General features: G+C 37.0%; 1 protein-coding gene across 5 annotated transcripts in view; it reads right to left on the bottom strand.

The window, feature by feature from the left end:
• The window catches only part of ktn1 (kinectin 1), a 73,661-nt gene that overhangs the window by 3,122 nt on the left and 43,762 nt on the right, over positions 1–26,777 (bottom strand). For 2 of the 5 annotated variants that reach the window (XM_056245467.1, XM_056245468.1), the window contains exons 10-35: positions 22,565–22,649; positions 22,274–22,482; positions 22,110–22,178; positions 21,984–22,021; positions 18,385–18,475; positions 18,225–18,293; positions 18,112–18,140; positions 17,498–17,588; positions 17,237–17,305; positions 17,092–17,129; positions 16,918–17,008; positions 16,703–16,815; positions 15,682–15,743; positions 15,487–15,529; positions 15,303–15,393; positions 12,800–12,886; positions 9,892–9,981; positions 9,672–9,770; positions 8,200–8,289; positions 7,971–8,063; positions 6,924–6,992; positions 6,702–6,785; positions 3,686–3,769; positions 835–918; positions 666–755; positions 30–140 (exon numbers count right to left, since the gene is read on the bottom strand). In XM_056245467.1, coding sequence (XP_056101442.1) covers positions 30–140; positions 666–755; positions 835–918; positions 3,686–3,769; positions 6,702–6,785; positions 6,924–6,992; positions 7,971–8,063; positions 8,200–8,289; positions 9,672–9,770; positions 9,892–9,981; positions 12,800–12,886; positions 15,303–15,393; positions 15,487–15,529; positions 15,682–15,743; positions 16,703–16,815; positions 16,918–17,008; positions 17,092–17,129; positions 17,237–17,305; positions 17,498–17,588; positions 18,112–18,140; positions 18,225–18,293; positions 18,385–18,475; positions 21,984–22,021; positions 22,110–22,178; positions 22,274–22,482; positions 22,565–22,649 — 2,169 coding nt within the window. Of the gene's footprint in view, positions 1–29; positions 141–665; positions 756–834; positions 919–3,685; positions 3,770–6,701; positions 6,786–6,923; positions 6,993–7,970; positions 8,064–8,199; positions 8,290–9,671; positions 9,771–9,891; positions 9,982–12,799; positions 12,887–15,302; positions 15,394–15,486; positions 15,530–15,670; positions 15,744–16,702; positions 16,816–16,917; positions 17,009–17,091; positions 17,130–17,236; positions 17,306–17,497; positions 17,589–18,111; positions 18,141–18,224; positions 18,294–18,384; positions 18,476–21,983; positions 22,022–22,109; positions 22,179–22,273; positions 22,483–22,564; positions 22,650–26,777 lie in introns of all 5 variants that reach the window. The other 3 variants (XM_056245466.1, XM_056245470.1, XM_056245469.1) reach the window with 3 other exon arrangements.

The raw sequence follows: 26,777 nt of genomic DNA, 5'->3' as shown, positions 1-26,777 counted from the left end.
TAATATATATATTTTTTTAAAGACTCTACCCTTTCATGTCCCTTGGTAAGCTGTCTGTTGACAGACTGGAGTAGTTCCTGTAGTTCCTGTACTGTCTGATTCAACCCTGCAGTCATCTTCTCCTTACGGTCAAGCTCCTCCTAATATGTAAAAAAAAAGTCAGGCAGACATTTTTAAAATTTCACAATGACCACGCTTTCAAAATGCATAAGATCAAATCAGATTTTTATTCAGATCCAACTTCACTTTTCTCAGCCATTTTGCAATAAACGTATCAATGTACAGTTGTGCTGTATTCACTGATACTCGAAGGCGGCAACAGTAATTTGCTATATATATATTATAAATTTTTCTCAATTTAATTGAATTTCAGGTTTAAATACCCGTCTTTTCCCAGGTTTAAATAAACTTTACAATTTATTTTTTATACAAATACTTTCTAATTGTATTCAGCTATTATATTATTCTTCTTAAAATGAACTAAAATGAAGTCTGTTCTCCTCAACTCTTCACACAGGTGTCCTGGTAGAGTAACCACAGGTGTAGTTCATCACACTGGCCCTGTCCCTAATCCACTAACATCAAACAATCTGTGGTCTTTATGTTAAACAGTATATAGTTTTGTAATCATTGTTTTATCATTTAAAACCTAACACAGTTCTGACCGTTTGCGTGAGGCTGCTGGTCTCTATCAGGTCAGCTTGGTCTGCTTCTTTAACAATCTCTGCCTGAATCCGTTCCAGAGACAGCTGGGCCTGAAAGGAAATAACTTGATAGCAAACAAGCTTCTTAACCATTTAATTGACAGAAAGATCCTCGTGCATCAAGCTTTACCTTATAAAGGTCTCCGGCCACTTTCTGGCGCTCAGCCTCCTCCGTCTCGAGCCTACACAACGTCTCGGTCAGCTGAGTCTTAAGCTGAATAAAACCCAAGTCAAAAATCACTTCACTGGCATAAGTCAAAGATGGAGCTCGTAAAGGGATAGTTCACCTAAAAATCAATTATTCACCAGCTCTTTTAAAACCTGTATAAGTTACTTTCCTTGTGGAACACAAAAAGCTGCTCTTTTCCATACAATAAAAGTAGAGCACAGCTGTCAGGGAAGATTTTCAGTCTAAAACTTCAGTTTGTTCCTAATACAAAGTTATCGTACGGCTTTAGAAAACATGGAATATAGCGCATGAATATAACAGACTATTTTAATGATACTTTATGATGCCTTTTTGAGCTGGACAGCCAAAAAGGCCAAACATCCACTTGAAAGTCCTCATTCCCTTTCATTGTATGGAAGAGAGCAGCTCGGACATTCGGCTAAACATCTCCTTTGGTGTTCCACAGAAGGAGGAAAATTATACAGGGTTGGAATAGGCTTTATGCCGAGCGTCACGTGACCAAGCCGGAAAACAGATCACATCGCTTCCGATTCAGGTCTTTTGTATGTGCTTCATGAATTTTTTTTGCAGTTTTACTCAAGATAACTTAAAAGGAGCAAGCAAAAATGAGCATAACCAATGTCCCTCGCATGTGGAGATTGATATTTAAAAGTTTTTTTATTTTTCTTCTTCACACTAACGTTTAGATATTTAAATAGCATAAAACGCCAATAACAAAGTGAACTTAGTAGGTTAGCGGATTAATCCATAGATATCGTAGTTAGTTCTTACGGCCGTTAACACTTTCTCTGACAAGCGGATGCAATGAGACCTGTTTTCCGGTTTGGTCACGTGACGCTCGGCATAAAGCCTATTGGTGACAGAATTTGAAGAGAACTATCCATTTAAAGGAATAGTTCACCCAAAAAGGAAAATTCTGTCAGTAATTACTCACCCTAGTAAGAGCTTCGTTCATCTTCGAAACACGAATTAAGATATTTTTGATGAAATCCGAGAGCTGTCTGAACCATCCACAGACTGCAACGTAATTACCACGGTCAAGCCCCAGAAAGGCAGTGAAGACATCATTAAAATAGTCCATGTGACTCCAGTGGTTCAACCTTAATGTTATGAAGCAATGAGAATACTTTTTGTGCGCAAAAACAAACAAAAATAACAACTTAATTCAACACTCCTCCATTCTTACGTGATTCACATAAGCACCATAACGCATGCATTTGATCATGTGATCGTGCTCAGCCAATAGTGAACCAGCGTTCTGCCGTAAAAACGGAAGAGCTGTACTTTGTGAATAGCCCAACAAAGTGAATGGCAGGGAAGAGAGGAGAGTTTGTTGAATAAAGTCGTTATTTTTGTGCACAAAAAGTATTCTCGTCGCTTGATAAACTTAAGGTTGAGCCACTGTAGTCACTCGGACTATTTTTAACGATGTCTTTACTAACTTTTCTGGGCCGGCAGATGCAATTACCTTGCAGCCTTTGAAGGAGTGAGCCAGCTCTCAGATTTCATCAAAAATATCTTAATTTGTGTTCTGAAGATGAATGAAAGTCTTACGGGGGTTGGAACAACATGAGTGTGAGTAATTACTGACAAAATTTTCATTTTTGGGTGAACTATCCCTTTAAGAAATATTGTCAACTGTGTAGAAAGAGTGAGGAAACTAATTAAATTTTTCTCTAACACCTTTAATTAATTAGTTCTCGAATAGCTTATTCATGTGTCGGCTGACAAAGAAATTGTGTAAATGTAAGTTTCCTTTACAAATGGGTGAAGCAGGTGATGTCAAAAACACACAAACACTGAGGATTTGACACAAGTTCAGAGAATAAAAGATTACAATAAGAACAGACAATGGACAAACATACACTACAATAAAAACAACAACAAAAAACCCACCCAACTACGTATTGTTCAGAAGTTTACGGTCAATGTGATTTTTAAAAAATTTTAACATACTTTTGCTCACAATAGCTGCATTTATTTAATCAAAAATACAGTTAAACAATAATAGTGAGAAATATTGCTATATTTAAAGTTACTATATTTTAATATAATTTAAAATCGAATTATCTTCATTACTCCAGTGTCACATGATTTTTCAGAAATCATTTTAATATGCCGATTTACTGCTCAAGAAACATCTCTTATTATCAATGTTGAAGACAGTTCTGCTTAATATTTTGTGGAAACTGATACATTTTATCAGGTTTCTTTGAAGAGAAGGTTCAAAAGAACAAAATATATTTTTCTGTAAATTTAATCGTCTTTCCTGTCACTTTTGATCAATTCAATGCACATCATTGCTGAATAAAAGTATTAAAATAATCTTGTTGACCCCAAACTTTTGAACAGTAGTGTATGTAACAGACAAGAGCTGAGCTGTTAGGAATGTGTGTGTGTGTGTGTGTGTGTGTGCCTGCAGGACCAAGTTTTAAGCAAAGCTGGCAGTAAGTCAAACTGTGACAGCAGAGCAAGGTTTTAGATGACAGATTAACACACAATCTTGGCAAGGTGTATCTGTCATCTCTAATGTTTCATATGATAGGGATGTAATCTTTTTTTTCAAGAATGCCATTATTGTTAAATCATTTATGAAGCCATTTTTTCATTACTGAAGCTTGACAGTGTCATTGTTGGGTTCCTTTAAGAATTAATAAATGAAGAAATTAGAGATAACAGATAGCAACTCCTTGCCGTAAAATTCCAGTCTCTTGAATCAAGTGCCCCCACCCATGTGAGCTCAAGAGCAGAAAGGGAAAGCTACTTCAGTTTAACCACGAGGACAGCTTACCAAATTCAACTCCTCATTCTGCCTGACGGCCTCTGTGTACGAGCCGTCGAATTTGCTTTGCAACTCGGTCAAGAGATCTTTGAGCTGCAATGAAGTTTGAGATATTTGAGGAATGAGCGGGGCTGAAAAGCTGGGAAGGGGTTTCGGAGGGTGGTGTCTGGATTTGATACAAGAAATGTAGGACTCTCTATGCCATTTCCAACTTTCTAACGTTCAACTGAACAATTGAAAAGCTGGGTTTGGTGAACGCGCTGTAGGTCTATCCTACGGATTTACGAGATCGACACATGTAGGACATGTTCCTGGAGAAACATCCAGGTGAGTTTAACGGGACGTCACACCTGGAGGGCCATACCAGGTTTTCCTCCTTTGCCTGCCAGTTATTTTGGTACCAATGTACAAGACAATAGGCACGTTTACATGGACACCTTTTGGTTCAATCGGAATGAAATCAATCCGATTGATGAATCCGAACACGGTGTTTACATGAACATGAGCATTGAGAGGTATTTTTGGGACAGACTCGATCGTCACGCCGGAAACAGGAAGACGGTCTGATTGTTGTTATGGACAGGAGCTACAGATTCGGGGAAATATGCTGCCTATCGTTGTGTTTACATATGACTCCGTAAAGCCCTGACATTCTGTTCTATTTATTTAATGAATCCTAATGCGATCGTATTATTCAGCTCGCTATTATTCGCCTATGTTTGAGACATCAACCACTGGTCGATGATCATAATGTTTCTATAAACTTGTCATAAAAACCGTAATGATAATTGCACTTAAATATTTTCTTCTCAGCCATGTTAACAATTGTCCGTGAGCAAAATCTCCTCCCATCCGTTGTCTGATTGGCCTTTCGCAAGGATTCCTGGGTAGTTAAAGTGCGTGGAGCCTGCATCTATGCGGGCTTCGCGGAAGACCGCTTCAAGGGTACACAGGGGGCGCTGCTGAGCACACTTCAGAGCGTTAAAATGCTAAATGGGACGGCCTACGCACTCGTAGACTCGGCGAGCACGCGCAATTTAAGTCCACGAGACCGAAAGTCCGCATGAAGTGCGCCATTTGGGACAGGGCCCAAATTCAACAGGAAGAACAGCTCGTTCCGTGAGTCATACGTCATTACGCTATTTCAACGTCATTGCACATGCGAAGTCCTTTCAGTTTCGGTTTTCAATCCGATCAAGTGTTTACATGTTCTGTCGATCGGATTACAAAAGGAGTAAACCACCCCTTTCAATCCAATGGAAATTCCAATCGGATCGAGCTCAGTCGGATCGATTAAGGTGTTTACATGAAGGTTTTTTAGTCCGATTGAGCCGTCAATCCAATTATAAGTGTCCATGTAAACGCAGCTAGTGATATTTAAAGACACAACTCAGTATTACTCCTTAGGGACGGGGTGTCCAAACCTGCTCACTGTCCTGCAGAGTTTAGCTCCAGCTTGCCTCAACACACCTGCCTGGAAGTTTCTGGTATCCCTAGTAAGAACTTGATTAGCTGGTTCAGGTGTGTGTAATTGGGGCTAAACTTTACAGGACAGTGGCCCTCCAGGAGCAGGATTGGACACCCCTGTCTTAGCGCGTGTTCACACTTGTAGTTTAGTTCTCTTGGTTGTTTTGGTCCTGACCAAAAAAGAAAAAGAAACATTTAGTCCTGGTTCACATTTTCATTTGTAACCCCGAACGTAAAGATACAAAACAAAAAACTGATTTTATGAAGTATATTTGGCTCACAAAGAATATTAAATGTGTAAAGGAGTAAAAAGAGCGGCAGAAATTCCTCCGTTGCACACAAACGAAGATCTGCTGGAAGGTGACCGAACTGTAATGGCCGACATATAAGAACCAGGTATGCTTAAGCGTTCTGTCGTTTTTACAATCGCATCTTGTGACATCACGTCGTCCTTCACATGGAAGCGGACCGAGACCCATCATTTCAGGGTGCACACCAAGGTTTCGGATGGCATGTTCACACTTATAGGAATCGTTCACCCAAAAATGTAAATTGTCATCACTTACTCACCTGCAAGTTGTTCCAAACCTATGAGTTTCTTTCTTCTGTTGAACACAAAAGAAGATATTTTGAAGAAGGTTGGTAATTAAACGGCTACCATCGGCTGTTTTATTACCAACATTCTTCAAAACATCTTTTGCATTCAACAGAAGAAAGAAACTCATGGTTTTGGAACCACATAAGGGGGAGTAAATGATGACAGAATGTTTTTTTTAGGTGAACTATCCCTTTAAATTAACAGAGCAATCACACCAGAGTTCGTTTTGCTACCTTGTATATAGTATGCATCAACAGTAATGCGTATACTGAATTTGATCTATTAAAAATCAATTAATCGGGTGCTGTATATTGATCGCTAATGCTCAAAACTTTTATACTTTTAAACTTTTATTTACAAATAAATATTTATAGCTTGAAACAGATGGAAAATTGACAGGGCTGTGCTGCAGTTCTATGGAGGCTTTACCCTCCAGGGCTCCACGGCAGTCATGTGACTGAAAACTATGAATTGATAGAATTGACTGAAAAAAGAATTGAATTCTTTTACCAGAAAAAATAATTTAAAAAATGCCTTACAATGGAAGTAAATGTGGCAATGTTAAAACCCTCTACTTCAAAAGAAGGAACAAGTCGATTTTTTTTTCTCTGGTTATCGACAGCGTGCCATAAATGCATAGAGCTTCATTTCTATTGAACCCAGAACATTCCTTTAAGACAGTTCTATCCTCAGTCCAAACAATAAAAGCTTTCTACAAGGAGCATTGGGAAGATAACGTGAAGCATGTCATAAATTCATTTATCGCTGATAGCTGCTACAGTTTTAACAGAGGATAGATAAGTAGACGCCAACCTTGAAAGCTATAAACAGATTTTAGTTAAGCTGCCAAAACCCAACATGTTAGACATTTAAAAACGACAACCACAAGCAACAAACTAAAACAGAAAAAGAACGAGAGAGAGAGGTATAAGCATGCATGCAGCTTTGGATTCGTCTTACCTCTTTGACCTCTGACACGTAGGTGGCGCTCTCGCGCGCCGCTCTCTCCACTTCAGCCTCCAGCTGCTGTTTGGCTCTCTTTAGCTACCATATATACATTGCAAAGCAGTATTCAAATGCATATTCTTCAGCTTAGAGCTATTTTGTTTCTCAAATTTATGTGTAAATCATATTGTGTTGCAGAGCTGATAAAGAGCAGGATCAAAGTGAAAGCAAACTCACACTCTCCACATCTCCATCTGAGCTCAGTCTGTCCACTTCCTGTTCCAGTGCAACTACCCTCTGAGTCATCTAAACACGACAGAATAACAGCTTTATTTTGCAGTCCAACTTGGTGAATCTCACAAAAACACTAGGTAACAGGCTCCAGAAGCACACACACAAATACATTAGCATTTTGACTCTTATTTTCATGATAATTAAGCACATTTTCACTCCAAATTGTTGGATAATTGTTTATTCTTTGGATAATCATATTCTAAGGGGTTATTTACTTTATAATACAGAGGTTTTCTTTACTGTACTACTTAACTAAAATTTAAAATTGTTATTATATTAGTATTTTAAACAATTACATTTTAAAATGTAAATATAATATGCTACCATTCAAAAGTTTTGGGGTCAGTAAGATTAAGAAATAAATTAATACATTTATTCAGCATGTATGAATTCAATTGATTAAAAGTGACAGAAAAGACAATGTTACAAAATATTTAGATTTAAAAAAATGCACAACTGTTTTTCCCATTGATAATAATATGAAATATTTAATAATAATAATATGAAATATTTCTTGAGCACCAAATCAGCATATTAGAATGATTTCTGAAAGATCATGTGACACTGAAGACTTGAGTAATGATGCTGAAAATTCAAGCTGTGTCATCACAGGAAAAAATTATATTACACAGAAAAAACTTTATTTTAATTATATTTAATATATTTCACAATATTGCTGTTTGTTCTGTATTTTTGATAAATTAAATGCAGCTTTGGTGAGCATAAGAAAACAAAATATCGTACTGACCCAAACATTTGAACGGTAGTGTTTTACAGTAACAACATATTATAATAAGATTTATTAGACATAAGACAATTTCTGAATGTAATAACTGATTTACTAAAATAATACTTTTATATGATGCATGTAAAGGATGTAGTAAAGAATCATAATTAGACTTCATTATTAAACCTGACTATTAATTGTCTAAGCGGACTGGTGTAGATGAGGAAAGCTGATGTGGTGTGTGTGTGTGTGTGTTTACAAACCTCTTTGAAATCAGCCTGTGACTGCTCCAGCTTCCCCCTCCAGCGCGTCTCCTCCAGCTCCACGCTGCTCTGTAGCCGCTGCAGGATCCCCTCCTGTGACCCAACACCAAAAAACCCTCCACATAAACACCACTGCACAACCCTGAGTCCACTGTGATGCTGACATACTGTCAGCTGTCACCCATTTTAGCTTTTAAAATTGCAGACAGATGCCATGAACGCAACTCACCGTCTCTGCTAGCACTTTCTTGTACGTCTCACAATCTTTCTGTAGAACTTTCTGAGCCTCTTCAGCCTCCTTCAACTTTTCTGCTAAAGCCTGCCCAGAAAACAAACCTTGAAGTCTTCATCGAGTGCTTCAAATGCTTTATGCACCCATTTGACTCATGAATGGCTGGAAATGGTTCATTAGACATAGTCTCTGGATAGGGATGTTGAAATTAATCGTTGCATCGCAATGCGGACGATAATGCATCGATGCAGCAATAGACCATAATCGATGATAGCTTACTGACGTTAATCTGATGTCATCGTCACATACGCTGCTTGCGCTAGAGTAAAATAGCGGAGGGAGGCGAAACACAAAAGCGAGTAATAAAAAATGCACACACTATTTTAAAGTTTGCGTGTGAGCTCGAATGTGTGCATGCGTGAGTGTGTGCAAGGCAAGCGTGCCGCACAAGCCCTGAAAAGTGAAGCCAAAACGTCTCGATCGCCCCCCGGTGGCCGGTCCTAGTACAGGTCATAAACCCCGCCTCCCCGTGTTATTCAACCGCACGTGAGACAAACTAAACAATTAAATTATACTTTAAATATCGTTTTTCCAAAGATGGTTTCTGTCATTAACGGTATTTTTTTAACACCCTGATGTAATTTCAAGTGTTAAAATAAGTTTGTTTTTAGTTAGTTATTTGATGTGGTGGTGACGTCATGATTGACAGCTGTGATTGACAGGTTCTCTGAGCGAAGTAGTCACTGAAGCACCAACTGACTTTTTTTCGGGATCTTCGGAGGACTGAGGAGATTGGAGTTTTAAATTTAATATCTAAATTTCTAGAATTAATTTTTAAAAAGTGCAGGAGCGTGTGCTTGCGATTGATTCTGCGAGAGTGAGGGCGGGGCCTTGATTTTGCGGCTCTACTTCCTGCTCACTACTGCGCATGTTTGGTCCCGAAATCGCTACTGCGCAGACTCAACTTCCAAGATGTCAGCGCCATATCGGGACACTGGCGGCTTCACTTCTGACCAATGGAAGAGAGCGAAGGGGCGTCGTCCATATTTTTTAAAGTCTATGGTGCAAGGCTGCGAGCCCGCGTGTGTGTGTGCGAGCCCGCGTGCGTGCGTGCAAGTCGAGTGTGTGTGAGCGTTACTGCAACTTAAGTACACGTGACAGTCTCATGCGCTTTTAGTATTTACTAGTGTTCGTTCTAAATGGTCCTGTCGTCTGCTGTGTTCAGACTTTAGTTTTTTTTGAGGTTTGCTACATTCAGGAAGTGTACTTTCTTGAAGCAAATAAAATAAAAAGAGTTCATATTGACTGCTTGTATTCATTGATGAATATGTAGGCATGTGCTGTAATATTGAAAAGTGAGCATCGTGATATCGAATCGAATTGTAACAAGATAATCGTAATCGAATTGAATCATGAGACCAGTGACGATTCACACCCAAATCTCTGGATGATTTAAAATGCATCTATACCTGGGAGTCTCCAGGCCCTGAGGCATGGACAGAAGACACCTCTCCAGCCGAACTCGCTCTCATGGACGTCTCAAACGTCTGCAGCCACTGCTGGTGGTTCTGCACAATCACAATGTCAACATACATTAGAGGATTCTGAATGATATGAAAATTTGATGTGATAATATCTGTAAAAAATATCTTTGCTGTGCATGTGTGTGTGTGTAGTGTGTTAGGCCACCTGGTTGGTGGGCAGTGGCACGTGTGGCAGGAGTCTGTGCAGCAACGCTCTGCAATCCGCCTCCGCTGACTCAAGCAGCTTCTGATGCTCCTGTGCAAACACACAGACCAAACACTCCATCAATCAAACTGCTTACAACGTGATCGAATTACACATCAATTAAAAATCACTCCATAATCCCCACCACAAGTGCGCAGATCAGAAGAAAACCAGTTGTGTTCCCCAGAGTCCCCACCAAAGAGTGAGATAAAAAAAAAAGAAATCCTAAAAATAAACTCTGCTTTCTCAATTTACTCAACCCCACTATAAGCCATTAACTCAAATGTAACCACTCACATACATATATGCACACAAATTATACTATTTTGCCCTGGATAATATCCCAAACCAATCCCTGACTAAATTAAGTTATATCTTATTGGTGTAAACAATCAATGTAAACAACCAAATGAAAAAAAAACCCACAACAAAGCTGTAGTCAAATGAATATTTGCTTGGTGTATACAGGTCCACTTTTTCACCACAACTCATTCTAAACCTCTATTTTCTATACGTATACAAATAAAATAAACTACTAACAATTGTCTTAAAATAACATTAGAAGATTATAACTCACTATACATACAACAAAACATTGCTATTTCACCTAGACAAAGGAAACAAACAAATATTAGCCTTTAAAGTCATTTTATGTGTTGCATTTCCAAAGAGATGGGATTCTGAAAACATACTGGATTATATATACACTGGAAATATACTACATTTTATTTATAGACAAGAAAAACAGGATATTTAAAGGGATAACTCAGCCAAAAAATAAAATGTGTCATCATTTACTCAACCTCATGTTCATTCTTCCGCAGAACACAAAAGATGATATTCTGAAGACTTTTGGTAACCAAACAGTTTTGGCAACCACTGGCTATTCCGTCATCATTTACTAACCCTCCTCTCTTTCCTAACCTTATGACTTTCTCTTTTGTGAAACATAAAAGATATTTTGAGATTTTTTTTTTTTTTTTTGTCCATAGAATGGAAGTCAGTGGCTGCCAAAATGGTTTGGTTACCAACAGTCTTCAAAAAAAAACAAAAAAAAAAAACAGAAGAACAAACAACATGAGGGTGAGTAAATGATGACAATTTTCATTATTTTGGGGTGAACTATCCTCCCTTTGAACAAAAGTATGAGATTCTATACATTGGGAACTGATAGGATTGCGATTAGTCAGCTTTAGCTACCAGAATGTATCCAGATTTAAAGGGATAGTTCACTTTGAAATAAATTTTTGGTATGTTTTAGCTTACCTCAAGGGCATCCAAGATGTAGGTGTCTTTGTTTCCGCAGAAGTCTCAATTTTGATATTTTTAGGTCAAACCGTTCGTGTCTGTCAGTCATATAATGCAGGTCTATGGTCACCACCTCAAAGAGCATGCACAGAGAAGTCCAAATTAAACATGATTTAATGACTCGTAAATGTAAGTACACATTGATGGCCTAAGACACGAAACGAGCGGTTTGTGTGAGAAAACGAACAGTATTTATATCGTTTAAGAGGTAAAAACGATATAAATACTGTTCGTTTTCTCACACAAACCGCTCGTTTCGTGTCTTAGGCCATCAATGTGTACTTACATTTACGAGTCATTAAATCATGTTTAATGTGTAAGCTAAAACATACCAAAAATGTATTTCAAAGTGAACTATCCCTTTAATAAAAATGCTAAAACAATGACTACCAAGCTATCACGTTTTGATTAAACATGTGAAAAATTCACCAGTGCATGTTATTCCAAAATAAAGAATTGGCTTGTTTTTCAATAGAAGATCTCGAACGTGCATTAATACAATAAAAAGTCTAAATTTTTAAAGACCAAATAAAAAACTACTTTTGTATTATTTTTAGAATGTATTTAAATGGAACTGAAGCGATCCACAGAAGAGCACAGAAGTCTGGCGAATGCTGAGTTTGTACAGCAGGTGCCGGCCTGGGATTCGTACAGCTGGAGATGACTAAGAGCAGATGTCGACAAACTGGACAGTTCATGACTACTGACAGCAGGCCGAGCCACAGTAGAATTACTCATGATGTAAGCAAGGCTAGTTTATAGCTTCAGGACCGTTTATAGAGCCACTGGTTTCTCTATGCTGTGACGTAGGCGTCAACTCAAATGGCTCGCTACATTTAGATGACCGACTGACCAACCCAGTAGGAGACGTCAAGCTAAAGGGGCAGGAGTTTCTGATTACTGATTGGTCTACACACCTGGCAGGAGGAGAAAGATGGTGAGACCATAAAAGGTGTTGGGAAAGGGGAAAAACTGGATGGATGCAACCCAACTAATGGAGAACAAGATGTACATCTTCGAGATTTAATCATTTTCTTCCCGATTTTGCTGTTGTCATGACATAAATAGTTATTTTAATAGATTGTGATAAGATATAAATTGGTGCTGACTATATAGTGGGAATCAGGTGCTGATCAGCATGCTTGAAAAGAAGAAATTGAATGGATGATCAAATGAAACGTTGGGCATAAAATGACTCCTAATCTAATAAAATAAATAAATAAATAAATAAAAATAGCTGCAGACTCATTTCAGGTGTCTTGTTTAAAACAATTCTATAAACACACACACACAGGAGAATTTAAAACAGCAAGATCCAGCCAAAATTTCTGGGCAAATTTCAAAGCTATTCGTTCACAGGTTTGAATATTTTTACAGCTCTCAGCATTCAACATAGCGCATTAGTAGCATGCAGCTGAGCAGTTCAGAGTTATGAAATGAGTATGCAGCCAGTCATGAAGAAGTTAATTAGGAATGAGAACCTCACTGGTCAATAAATGGCTTATTGGAGATGCTTTGATTTGACTCTAGAGTGAAGTAGTTTGGGAGTTGTGGTGCGAACCTTGGCGCTCTTGGTGAGTTTTCCCTGAAGTATGGTCTCGGTGGCTGACAGCGCCTCCATAGCGCTCCAGTTTTTCTCCCGTAGCTCCTAGTCAGTTTCAGAGAAACACCACTTTCAGTTCAGCCTAAACTCTTGCCAAACAAATGATTGTCCCATTCATGTATAGAACCATGTGTACAGTTCCAAGACCCAACCAAGGTACTTCCATGTACCACTGATTTACATAGACATTCAAACCACAAAAAGCGAGCAACGGCCTAGCCATTTTGAATGGTTTATGAATGTTAATAAACAGTTTAAATTCCCTAACAGTGAGCAAAATCGTCACAGGGGAAAAAGAAAATGTGCCATGAAGAATGTTTAGCTATAAAGCGGTGGAAAATGCAGGATTATTTAAACTGATAACATTATATCAAAATAAATAAATATCTAAATAAAATAAAAAAAAATGTATTGAGCTGATGTACACGAGTCTTTCTTGACCATCTAAACGAATGAATGAATTAAATCTTTATTTCGAACAATTAATAAAATAATAATAAAATAAATAAAGACAACAATACGTATGAAATATCCATACAAATAATTAAACACAAAAAACAACAATAATTTTTTTTTTTTAGCATAATAATCAAACTGTTCGAAAAGGGATAGGTAGAAGCCCTAGGCTTATCAAGACCTACCCCCAGTAACTACCCAAACCAATTCACAATCAGACAAGATTAATCTAACATAACATTTTAAATACAAAAAAAATACCTGCTAAATTAAAATAATACTTTATCTTAATATTAAGATAATGAAAAAAATAAAAGCATAAACAAAAAACATGATCAAACTGCATTTACAACCATAATGAATTATCATTCACCCTTCTGTACTTCTTCACTTCTGTACTTATCAAAAATAAAACTTTTATACCTTTTTTTGAATTGCAACATATTAACACTTTGTTTGATCGAACTGCTCAGACCATTCCACAAAAGCACCCCACAAATCGAAATACACATACTTTTGAGTTTTAAACCAGTGGTTCTTAACTTTTTTGACTCGATGGCTTTTCCCATAACTTTACCATGATTTACTGAATAAGGATTTTTACTCAATTTCCACTTGATGAAATATTTTAAATCAATGCATGACTACTGTAGGACAATATTTATTCATGAAATGTATAAAAATGCCCATGGAGACTTTTATCAATTTACATAACTTTTTCCTCATATCAAGACATTGGGAAAAAAAAGTTGTTAAGGGAGTGAATTAAATAAGAAATATCTTGTTTTTTTCTAGTTGTTTCAGCTTATTTTAATACTTATTTTGTTTTAATTTCAATAATTCGGAGTCCCCTTTGAAGTTTGCTAAGGCCTGTGGTTGAGAAGGACTGACTTCCCAATTATTCTCAGTGTTTTTCTTTCATACTGATATCAGCTTTGGTGTGGAATTTTGTATGTAATGTTTTCTAACAAGACAAACAATTATATTTCTTGAAGCTGTATTTGGTAATTTAGTTTGTGTGGCCGATATGAGACGTTACACTGACACCTACTGGTGTGGATGTAGCATCACAAAAGCCAAAGTTGCCGATTTCAGAATACCCTATTAGCTGATCAATTTCTTTCTTCAACAAAAAGTGTCTGACAATGTGGGGACAAAGTATCAAGATAAAGTGAGTAGTATTCAGCTTGACATATCTAAACATGGCTGCCTCTACGATGGGGGAACACCCCTATGTAAAATCTTTTTTTAAGTCACAGGCATTAAAATTTCACGTGGGTGTACTGTATTTTCCAGGAAAAAGTCACACAGGGTAAAAAACACAAAGATAGGAGAATGAAAAGTTGCATCGGTGTATGAGTCGTATTTTCTTGTTACATTGAGCAACATTTATTGTCATTTACTAAAAAAAAAAGACCAAAAAAGACTGTCATTTACTAGCAAAAAAGACAGATGGTGGAATACTGCTAAAATCGTGGAAAATCAGGAGAGCTGCAAACCAAACAGACATCGATTGCAATGTCAAGTTAGGCAATGCTAGGACTGATGTGCTATGTGTGTGTATATTTATGTGTATTTTGTGCGCTTGACATTAATTGCATTACATAAGTCGCTTTGGAATATAAGTGACAGTATGTTTCTGTCTGATTATGACCTTCTGGAAAATACTGAACACTTTAGTTTACATTTTAAATAATATAAACAAATATTATGTATATTTAAATAGTTTACAAATTTTCAAAAGTATTTTTAATTTCTTATGGGGTTAAATTTGCACAGTGCACACCTCTGATGCAGAAACTGGCACTATATTTCTTTCCAGGTCATAATTATCACAAACGCACTTCCAACAAGGTTCAGGGATGCACAGGATCTGGTCAATAGCTGCCATTCAAATTAAAGTCACCTGTTTTACATACTCAATAGCATGTGCATTAGACAAGAAAAGCTTAAGCTCTTCTATTGGAGCTGCGCAGCAAAAAAAACTCAACCTCACTCAACTTACGTTGTTCTTCTTACGGTGAAGCTCCACCGATTCCCTCAACTCAAGCAGTTCGTCCTGAAGTTCAGATAGCCGCTTGTCCTTCTCTGACAGCCTGAGGACAGACACAGAACAGGATGTGTGTATTATGTCATTGTGATGAGCCTTTAGTATACTGGAACATATATCATAACTGAATGCGACTTACGCCGTTAATAACTCCTGGCTGGGAGATGCTGAAACGGTTTGCTTTGGGGAAAAAAGATTGATTATATCAATGCAAAATGAATATCAAAATGTCAGCAAAGTTACTTGGAAGACTAATGTTTTACATTAACAGGTTGTTATAGTTGTTTCTGTGGCATGTGTTATGAATTTCTCATCATTCTCACCTGTTGCTGTTGTTGCACTTCCTTCTCCAATTCTCTCTGCAGTCTCTCAACGTCCTGATCCTTGGCCGTTAACCTATGATATACATATGCATTGTTGATCTGTCAGGGTTACATCCAGTGATTACAATATATATTAAATAATTCAACACCGATATTTTTCTGAGAAGCTCTAAAAGAAGAAAATATGTTTCAGATAAAAGCTATTATTGGCATCACAATTTCAGCAAAAAGTTTTGTAAAATGTATATTCTCAAATATCATTTAAAGTGTTTTCATTGTATTTTTCGTTTTAGGAAACGACTAATGGAACTGAACTAATGGAAGTCTCTACTATTGGCAATATGGCCAAAAATATTACCAACATTTTTGCTCTACATCATTTGAAATTGAAATGTTGAAAAGTGTGTATGAGTATGCATCAACATAAATTTATCGCAATACCATTTTGAGATTTTATTGGGCAGACCTAATATCTACCTTTCTTTTTTGATTTCAAAATAGCTAAGTTTTCCCCTCAATTTGACTTTGCATTTCAAGTAAACATGAAACTCATGTTAAAAAATATAGTTCAGTCATGACAACTCTAGGGATAGTTTATAACACATTTTATTAATGTAAATGAATGTACAAAGGCTTGGTTTTGGTGGACTAGATCTGTATATGCTGCTGCAGAACAACTACACTAAATGCTCAGAGCATAAAATTAATGGAAACATGCTTTGCTAGATCCCTAATAGCAGATCTAGGCAGGTGGTGCTGGGGAGGAGGGCAGCTAGAATAAAAATTTGCATAGTTATTGAATTTGTTTTGATGCATTGCGGTTATAAAGGGAAGTGGTAATTAATACGAAAATTTAATTGGCTGTGAGCGTTACACTGAAACAACCAAATCAGAACGCAAATAGAGTTTCATGGCTGAACTATCCATATAATCAACAAGAAAAAACAAGTACTTTGAAAAAAGATGCCATTTGATTTTTCAATCTGGAATTAACTGACAATTAAAAAGGCGCATGAGAGGAGAGATACATACTGAGCATGAAGCTCCTGAAGTTTGGCGCTCAAGTCTGAGTTTGACTCCTGAGTTTCTCTGCTCTTCAGCTGAGCAAGTTCAGTGTTTAGAGTCTCGACCTGCTGTTGTAGATCCTGTGGAGAAATTTGCATGTCTTTAATCCATCATACAAATAGATGAGCACAGACTGCAGCAATGAAGCATCTAGATGAACAGAACATGCAGCACAGACTGACTTCTATTGCCTTCTTTCTCTCCGATTCTTCGTCCATTGCTGACAGTAAACGTCCCTCAACTGAACAAATTTTTTCATCCTTCTCTTGAATCCTGATAGAAATAGAAAGTTGACATTTTATCACTCAAGAAATAGTTGAGTGATGATAATCTCTAGTCGTGACTATGTAACTTACTTTTGCTGTAGCTTTTCTAGGGCCTTTTCTGACAATGTCTGGAAAAATGTACGAAACAGGAAGAATGTGAGTGGGCAGCTTTGGCAGGCATTTAACACAGAACAACTCTCTCCTCCACATATAATGTCTTTGTGTGGCTTGCTACCTGTTCTGTGGACTGTTTCTGTACTGCCTCCAGCTGCTGTTTCAAACCTTCATACTTATTTATGACCGCCTGTAAAAACACACAAAAAAACATTAAAAGGTACATTCAATACAACAAATTTAAATTGATAATTTAACTGCAGTTAAATGAGAATTTACGGTTCTTTAGCTAGTTTAAATAGATATATATATATATATATATATATATATAATAAACTATTATAACTAATATAAATATAAACTATTTTCTTGTCTTGTTCACCTTTAGTTCCTCTTCCTTATTGGCCACCTGAATAAGACTGGACTCCAGTAAAGTCTCCACCGTTCTAACCTTCTCATCACGGTGCTGAAGGCTAAGGACACATAATATGACAAACATGTATTAATAATCTTTAATAAACAATGTGTCACCACTTATATACTTAAAGATTACTGGCAGGAAGAGCTTAAATTTTAGTCCAATCTCCACACAAAGTTGTGCGTTCGTGTTACTTAGAAATGCAAAATAAACTTATTTCAGCTCTGAATTATACTTTCATTATGAATCTCCATTTCATTTCACAAGTGCGTCTATAAAAACAAAATCCATGACGTGGATTTTCATATGCTAATTTTCATGTCTTTTATTTTAGATACACTTGCAATATAACACAAAGTAATCATAAAAATAATAACAAAGAAAATAAATGTAATAAAGAACAAATATGTAAATATTATTGTTTCCTAAAAATCAATTACTGATATTAATTTATAATATTGGCCATAGCATGAAAATAACTGGACCGGTATTGGCCAGAATTGTATTATCAGTACACAGCACTAGTGTGCACTATTTAATGTTAATATTTCTAACCATCTGCTTATCAATGCACTCACCCCTGCTGAAGTTGATCCACAGATACAACCTGGGGAAAGAGAAGATACGACATGTGCGTTAAAGTTTACATGTATAAGTGTATTCGTGGAAAGAAAAGCAACTGAAGTCTAACCTGCTCAGAAATCTGTTCCTGCAGATTCTGGAGCTCAGCCTTCAATGTCAGATTCTCATTGTGCATGGCCTGCAGAGAGCAGAGAGAGCCACGGGTTTATTACACAGCAGAAATCAAACTTCAGTTAAACCGATGCTAAAACAATGGTGGTGTCACTTGCCTGCATGTTGGTCTCCCTGCTGGCGCCGCTGCTCCTCTCAGCATTGAGAGAATCTTCTAGGCTCTTTCTCTGCAGCTCTTTTTCAGCCAGCCTAATGAGACACACATGCAGGATAATGTATAATGAGGTTTAAGACAGCTGACCACCTTAAACTGTGTCCCAACCATGTGAGGTGTGATAAAGCAGCAAGTGATAAGTTTTGGCAGAAAGCAGGTCTAATTGGTCCAAATCCCACTCCACATAGCTGTGTAATAAACATCAAATACTGTACGGTCTCATAAGCTGTGGTTTTAATGCGGCAGCAGCATCAGGCCTGTTTCACACTGCAAGCGTAATCATGCTTTCACTCAGTGACTTCTCAAAGTGAAGTCTTTGGTTCAATTCTTTGGTTAAATACTACTACTTACAGTGCGTTTCAGTTTTATTTGCTGTTTTTTTATTTTTTTTTAAACAATTATAATTTCATTCCGCTAGGATGCACCGAATTGATCAAAAGTGACAGTAAAGAAGACTTTAGCAGAAAACCCATTTCAAATAAATGCTGTTCTTTTCAAATTTCTATACATCAAAGAATCCTGAAATAAAAATGTTCACGGTTTCCACAAAAATATTAAGCAGCACAACTGTTTTCAAAATTCTGATGAGAAGAAATGTTTCTTGAACAGTAAATCATCATGTGACACTGAAGACTGGAGTAATGATGCTGAAAATTCAGCTTTGATCACAGGAATAAATTTCATTTTAAAATATATTAAAAAAAAGTTATTTTCAATTGTAAAAAACATTTCACAATATTTTAGGGCTGCCCCCGACTAAAGATTTTTCTAGTCGACTAGTAGTCGTTCATTTAAGCAATTAGTCGACTAATCGCACATTTATACTAATTGAATCACTAAATACTAAACGATAATATGGCATTAATGTATAACGACGTAATGTAGGCCTATAGCCTATCCCACTATCAAGCGCATGAATAAAGCTTGCCACAAAGCACCAGCAAAAGTAATGATTATGAATGTGTTGAAAAAATAGCAAGGGGAAATTAAATAATTTTTTAATAAACTAGTGTTTTCTGAATCAGTGTCAGCTGCAAAGATGAACTTGCCGATGCGGACTCGTCATCTCTGCAGTGGACGCACCTTTAGAGAGAAATGCACCTTTCATATGGATTGCATAATTAGAGAATATTTGGTTTGGTAGACATTTCAAGCTTTCTATACATAGTTCCCACATGACGTCACAACATACGGGCATTTGCCGACCCGGCGCCATTTCTGTGGGCATGTTTCGGGCAGAATATTAGAAGAAGAAGCTGAAATGAGTTAATTTCGTGATAAAAATGGTCATCTCCTGCTGGGTCAATGGATGTTCACATCGTGCCAGAGGTTCAAATAAATTTGGATTTTACAGTATAGCCGTCTTTAGACTTCATGAATGTGAGAAGACTAAGCTTTTGTCAGAACAACGACGGAGGTTATGGCTGCGAGGATAATAAACAAGTTAACACTTTGCAGTTTGAATGATGTCCTATTAACATAATGACGAGGTATTAAAAACAACAGTTTCCACTGCTCTCACACACACACACACTCCAGCATTGCGATCTTTGTCCCTAAAGAACCCGCGTATAAAGTAGTTCCGCATTACATTAATTTGCACGCGAGTTTTATTTATTTTTATACCGTGTATATTCATGCACTGAACCGTGACGCCCGTACAGTTTCGGTTCAATACGAATACATGTAACGTTACCGTTCCTCCAACCCTATTCTTCAGTGTACAAATAAGTACATGCATATTACAGAATGCACCGATAACTGTTATAAGGGGAACAGGAATTAAGTTGTGAAGGCTATGGCTATGACAGATAGTCTAGCATCACGCTACATACATTCGCTATGATGACTACTTTTCCATTGATTGCACTTGAGCAAACGTCACCAACCCAACCCTCAACAAACTGATTGTACGCCTCCAGTGATTTCCAGGCTCGGAATTGCTCACGTGTATAAAATACCAGATAATCGTAACGTTACATAATGATAATACTGTATGAGGCAAAGCTGCATAATCAGTGCTCTGTGTTTCCTCCACAGCATTTATGACTGAAATTTTCGCATTGTACCTCTCTCTGTCTTGTGTTAATAGAGTCTCTTTATAATCTCTCCCACTTTGTCTCTTCATGATTTTCGTAACATTATAAACCGAAAGAAATATTCGAAATTTGCAAGTAAAACTTTGTAAACAGAGCAGCTTATGCCCTCAAAGATGGCGTCTCCGGGGAGGTCACGTGACATTAATTGGCCTGTGGGAACTATGTATAGATACATTTCTCATGTTTGTGAGGCAAACCTTGAATGGTAGTGTTAAATTTGACCTTTAAAAGTAGCTTGTCAAGCTGTGCTAGTTTCAAAGAGCTTTCACAACTCCGCAACTGAAAACCAATTATCACAGGCTTTCACAGCATCTGATCAAGAACGTTAAGCTAAACATTAAACTAGTGTAGCAAGTTCGACAGCTACATAAACACATTCTGCTGTCAGATCTCTAGGTTACAATATAAATATTTAATTTAATAATCGCTATAAATTATGTAATGGCTGCCCATATTTGGCCACTGAGAATGATTACAAACTTGATTACTAATTTACATTTACATCCAAATGGTAATTAATCAACATGGAATGGAATCTAAACCCCAAAGTGTAGCTTCAAACTGCTTAAACCATTTGAATTCCCTCAGATTTACTGAATATGAAGTTCTATATCTGTTTGTCACTGCAACTGCATCAAGCTTTTTTTCCCCCAAAAAAATGGATAAGTAGATTAAGTTACTTTATAGATGCCTATTAGAGGTCTGCTACCCGACCCGAGCCCGACGGGTCCCGAAAAATGTGCGGATTTCGGGTCGGGTTCGGGTTAATGTTTAATGAACAGCCTCGGGGTCGGGTTTAACTAGGAAAAACTAAATAGGCTATATATAGTTTGCGTGCCGTGTGCTTTGCCTTCTTGCTGTGTTGTGGTGACCAGCACGCGAGAGAGAGAAAGTACATACGTGCGCAGATGTGCAATATGTGCATACACACAGACACACAGGCTCTCTCTCTCAAATATAATGATAATGATATAAATATAATTTTTTTAATTATTTGTTTTATTTTATCATATCATTTATAATCACAAAACTATTTTGCGCATGTGCTACCGCTCTCGCGCGCTATTTCAGTCACAATACAGACAGACAGCAGACGTGAAAAAATGGTATTTGCTGTGAGAAACAGAATGGACCTCGGGTTCGGGTCGGGTTCGGGCTTAATATGTAAATGTAATTGTCGGGTCGGGTTAAATGATCGCGGGTACGGGCCGGGTTCGGGCTTCAGTTTAAAGCCCGTGCAGACCTCTAATGCCTATATCATAAAAAAAATATATTTTCAATACTTTCTGCAGCTATGTTTCTGCTATGCACCGCCAGTGTGAATACTGTAACCCAACTTGTTAAAATGGGTGGCAAAATATATATGAACTGCGTACATGTGCAGTGTGAAACAAGCCTCTAAGCGAAACTAAAAAAACAAGTAAGCTTTGAGGCGATCACTTACAGTTTTTGAAGCTCATCGAAATGTGATGCTGTCGTAGCCTAAAAGAAAAAACGAAACGACTCAAACATTAATGTCCACCAACAAGCAGAGACAGATTCACCCTCGTCCACTAGTCCACACACATACCTGAGCATTGAGCTGAGACTGAAGATTATCAATCTGAACTTTCATCGTTTTGTTTTCATTAAGAAGATCCTGCAAACGACAATATCGTGTGTCGATCAGCAACGATATACCATGCAGACGTGCTTCTGTTGAGTTTGAGGTGTACAGTGACTTGTAAGATGTACCTGGACCTGTTCCTGTAGTTGGTCGTCAGGTTGCATGGAGTGCTTCGCTGCCTCCAGCAGTTGCCTGACCTTCTGCTCCAGCTGCATGACCTTCTGCTGCTCTTGCTCCTTGAAGAAGAGTGAATCTTTCAGGCTGCTGTGGAGACTCTGGATCTCCTTGCTTTTAGTGGTCATCTCACTCTCCACAGCCATCAGCTTATTCTGCAGCTCTGAGATGGACACAGGAGAAACGTGTTGAGTGGCCAGTGCAGATCATTTGAGGTCTTTAAGGTGGTGCACGTGTATTTCTACCTTGTTTAGCGACCTGGAGCTTTTCTCTCTCTGCACTCACGTTGTGTAAATAGTTCTGCAGATCTTCCCAACTACGTTTTGCATCCTGCAAAAAAAGATACACAACGGTTTAGTGTTGGGGGTTAGCTAACTGAATGTAGGGACACTTAAACAGATGCTACATTTTTCAGACGTTAAACAGAAGCGCAGCTGTTTTCAAGAGTAGCTTTTTCTGTAACAAGCTAATTTTGACAACAAGTAGCAGTGTATGGAAAATTAAAATTAATGTTTGAAAAAGGAAATACAAATCACAAGCCATAAAGTGAGCAGAGGCAATAATCAAACACACCCTCCTTGTGATTCCTCTCTCTGTCTTTAGTACAGTAAAATCCAAGGATGGCTTGTTTGACCAAATCAATTCATTTCATCAACAGGTAAAAAAACAAAAAAGGTACTTAATTGAGTAAATATTTAAACAAATAATAAATCAGATCTGCCAATTGTCATTTGCTCAGGCTTAACTCTTATTGTCACTGTTTTTCTGTCGTGGCAAAATAAACAAAACGTTGGTGAACACAGCTGTTTAAAAATCACAATAATTTTGTTTCAATGGTTCATTTAGTTGATATTTGCTATTTAATTGTGTGAAATTTATTCAATTAAGTCAAGTCGACTTGACTGAACTGAATTAAGTCGACTGAATTGAATACATTTAAATTTCACGCAATAAATTTCTATATATTTAAATTTCAAAGTTGTCAGAAAAATAGTTATTCTTTTTTTTATTTATAAATCTGATAAATATTCCAATATTTTTTTCTTTTTTTAACAAATATATGAAAAGGTACTAATCATTTATTTGTGCAGTTCTGACAGCATATTTAAATCATCAGTAGCTTGGCAAGCTACATTGGTTTCATATTAATTTCCAATACTCAGGCCAATTAGCACATCTGATCATGAATGGTTTAAGTCACACTTCTAAATAGTACACAATGTAATTAGCTATATTCAGGGTTCCTGCACACTTTTGAAAGTCAAATTTAAGGCTTTTTAAGACCTTTTTAAGACCTTAAGAAATCAAAATTAATACCGTACATTAGGGCTGTGCAGTATTGACAAATATATCTTGATATTTTCAACGTTTTGTTGATAATAATTAGATGATATTTTCCTGATTGTGTTTTTGTGCTGGTGCCATGGCTGGTGAATTTTGTTGCAACAGCTGTTGTTGACAGCTGACTCACGAAGATATTCATATTTTTCATATTCTATGCAGTGGTCAGTTCACAGCAGTGACAGAAATCAATATTTTAAATATAGCTGCGAGCAGCGATTACGGGCCCAAGCCGGTGGCACCGCAACCCCGGTGCCTTTAGTTACCTAAAGGCACCGGAGTGGCGGTGCCGCCGGCTTTGGCCCTTCATCGCTGCTCGCAGCTATATTCATATATATATATATATATATATATATATATAAACAAGCCGGTGGCACCGCCACCCCGGTGCCTTTATATATATATATATATGTCTACATTGTTCAATCACGCCTCACACACACACACACACTTTTGCAGAGCCCACACCAATGCAAGCTCTATAGCACACATCTTCTCAAAGGTCAAAGCGGAGTTACGATATTGCCCGTCATGCACAGTAACCCTAAAGGCACCGGGGTGGCGGTGCCACCGGCTTGTTTATATATATATATCGTATTATTCTAACTTGTAAAAAACTATTAACTTTTGTTAATATTCAACCATTTCACAACTAACTTTTTTCCATAGATCAAACACAACATAATTATATGGTGGACTGAAACAAAAATTATTAATTAAATAAAATTATTGTTTTCCTCTGAAATAGCAAAAGCATCACACACTAGCTGTACCTGCTCTAAATAAAAAATAGTAATTCAATAAAAATACAAAATCGAACTAAATAAAATAAATTATTACAAAAACAAAATCAAACCAAAGAAAATATATCTTCGAAAAAAAAAGCGAGTGTCATGAGGAAAGGCGCCTCAGGAATCGTCAGGATTAACTCCATGTGTAAGGAATTTTGATTGATTTTATTTGTCACTTGAAAATTATTGTTAAATGTGTGCCTGCATAACTTTAATAAGATTTATTTTCTTTGATTTGATTTTGTTTTATATAATTTATTTATTTCGATTTTGTATTTTTATTTAAATACTATTATTTATTTAGAGCAGGTACAGCTAAGTGTGCGATGCTTTTGCTATTTCAGAGGGAAAAAAACACATTTTATTTCAAAAAGGCTTTTCAATTAAATAAAATGTTCAAGCTTTGTTTTCGTTTTATTATTTTGTTTGTTTTAAGCTTTGTTTAATTTATATTGTTAATCATCTGACACAAAACAAATGCATAAAGTATCATTTTAACTTTTAAAAAACTATTAACATTTGTTAATAGTACATTGCCTGTCTTTTGTTAATAGGACAAAACATAGTTATTATATTTTATAATATTTTATAAATATATAAAATAAACATTTGTAATGAAATCGTTCAAAAAAATGATATTAGCATTGTTTTAAACTTTGAAACAGAAGTAGCGCAATGCCTGGCCACTCCCGCGCCGCCTCCTTTTCACAATCCGAGGGAACCGTCTCCGGAATATTAACCTCACTCCTAGAAGTCCAATTCTCATTATTCATGCCTCTTACCTGGGATTGATTGCACACACACACACACACACACACACACACACACACACACGCACGCACGCACGCACTCACACGCACACACACACACACACACACACACACACGTGTCAAGTCACTTACATTTTAGATGCAATGTTGACTGTTCTTCTGTTTCAGCAGCGAAAATAGTTAAACAAAGATCACAGCAGAACCATTGCATCTCACAGCAACGTGTTTTCTCATTACTGAATGATTCAGCATTTTGAACAAATTGGTTGACTCAAAGATTCAATGACCAATCCATAAACATCTGTCTCATTCATGAATGACTCAGTCGTTCAAACGAATCGTTTGAACGAATGAATCAATGACCCGCTCATTAAGACGGTCGCCTGGCGACACCTAGTGACGGTTTAGTGTTATTTGATTATACACTCAAAATATTCCACAACAAATCCTTTAAATTTAATGATATTCAGAACAGAACACGAATAAAAAAATAACTATAATAAAGCCAAAATGAAATAATTTAAAACAAAAGTAAAAGTAAGTGGTGTTAGGCTCACGTAAATCTCTCTTTAGAATCTAAATGTTGCAACATTTGCGATGTATTTGGATGCTAAACTATTCTTTATTACAGGCTTTGTACTTCACTCACGTTCCAATATCGACGGAAAAAATCATCCTCTTCACTTTTGCAAAAATGTGCTTGGAAAAATCACAGTGGAGCGGTGCTTACTGTGAATGATACAAATTGTACTACTGACTATTTCAGCATAGCAGTGTAATTTGTATATGTTAGGTTGAATGTTTTATTATTGTGTGTGTGTGTGTGTGTGTGTTTGTGTGTGTGTGTGTGTGTGTGTGTGTGTGTGTCAGTGTGTGTGTGGGGGTCTGGGTGGCTCAGCGCGATTGAACAGTGAAACATACTCCGTCATTTTCTTCATACAGGACATCATTCAAACGTCAAAGTGTTTACTTATATTTGTGTACACTCGCAATAAAACACAACATTGTGTTTTTGTTAAATAAATTAAAGTAATACGTCCCCCGAAATGGCGCTAATTTTAAAATGAAACTAAAATGCTCACGGCTGCACGGGCATTCATAACTCTGCGCGCCCACGGTGAGGGACGAGCAGAACAGAGCGAACGTTGTTTAGTTCATTCCTACTTCCATAGGAATTAATTGAAAAAGCTCACTCTACTCTGCACCATTTTTAATGAATTGTGCAGACGTCCTTATTTTACTTTCGCTTTTTACCTGATTTTGAACACAAGAGGGCAGTATAACACTATGTATGATTTGGAAAAAAAATTTTTTTGACTAAACAACCATTCTGGCTGTTTTTAAACTTAAACATTATTCTCTAATTGCTCTCACCATGCCCGTTTCTGAAACTCTGCACATGTCTACTGTCTAATAAATGTGATGTGTCTGTCGGGTTTCATGCAATTTCAAGTATGTTAAGAGTCTCAAAAGCATCAACAAAGAATAATAAAGTTTGATGCGTTGCCACGGCAACAGTATCTAAGATATCAATAATCCTTTCTCAGGTCTACATC

Source organism: Rhinichthys klamathensis, unplaced genomic scaffold, assembly GCF_029890125.1.
Source record: "Rhinichthys klamathensis goyatoka isolate OS25496 unplaced genomic scaffold, OSU_Roscu_1.1 h1tg000032l_1, whole genome shotgun sequence".
NCBI lineage: Eukaryota > Metazoa > Chordata > Actinopteri > Cypriniformes > Leuciscidae > Rhinichthys > Rhinichthys klamathensis.
This window is presented reverse-complemented; position numbering and strand designations above follow the sequence as displayed.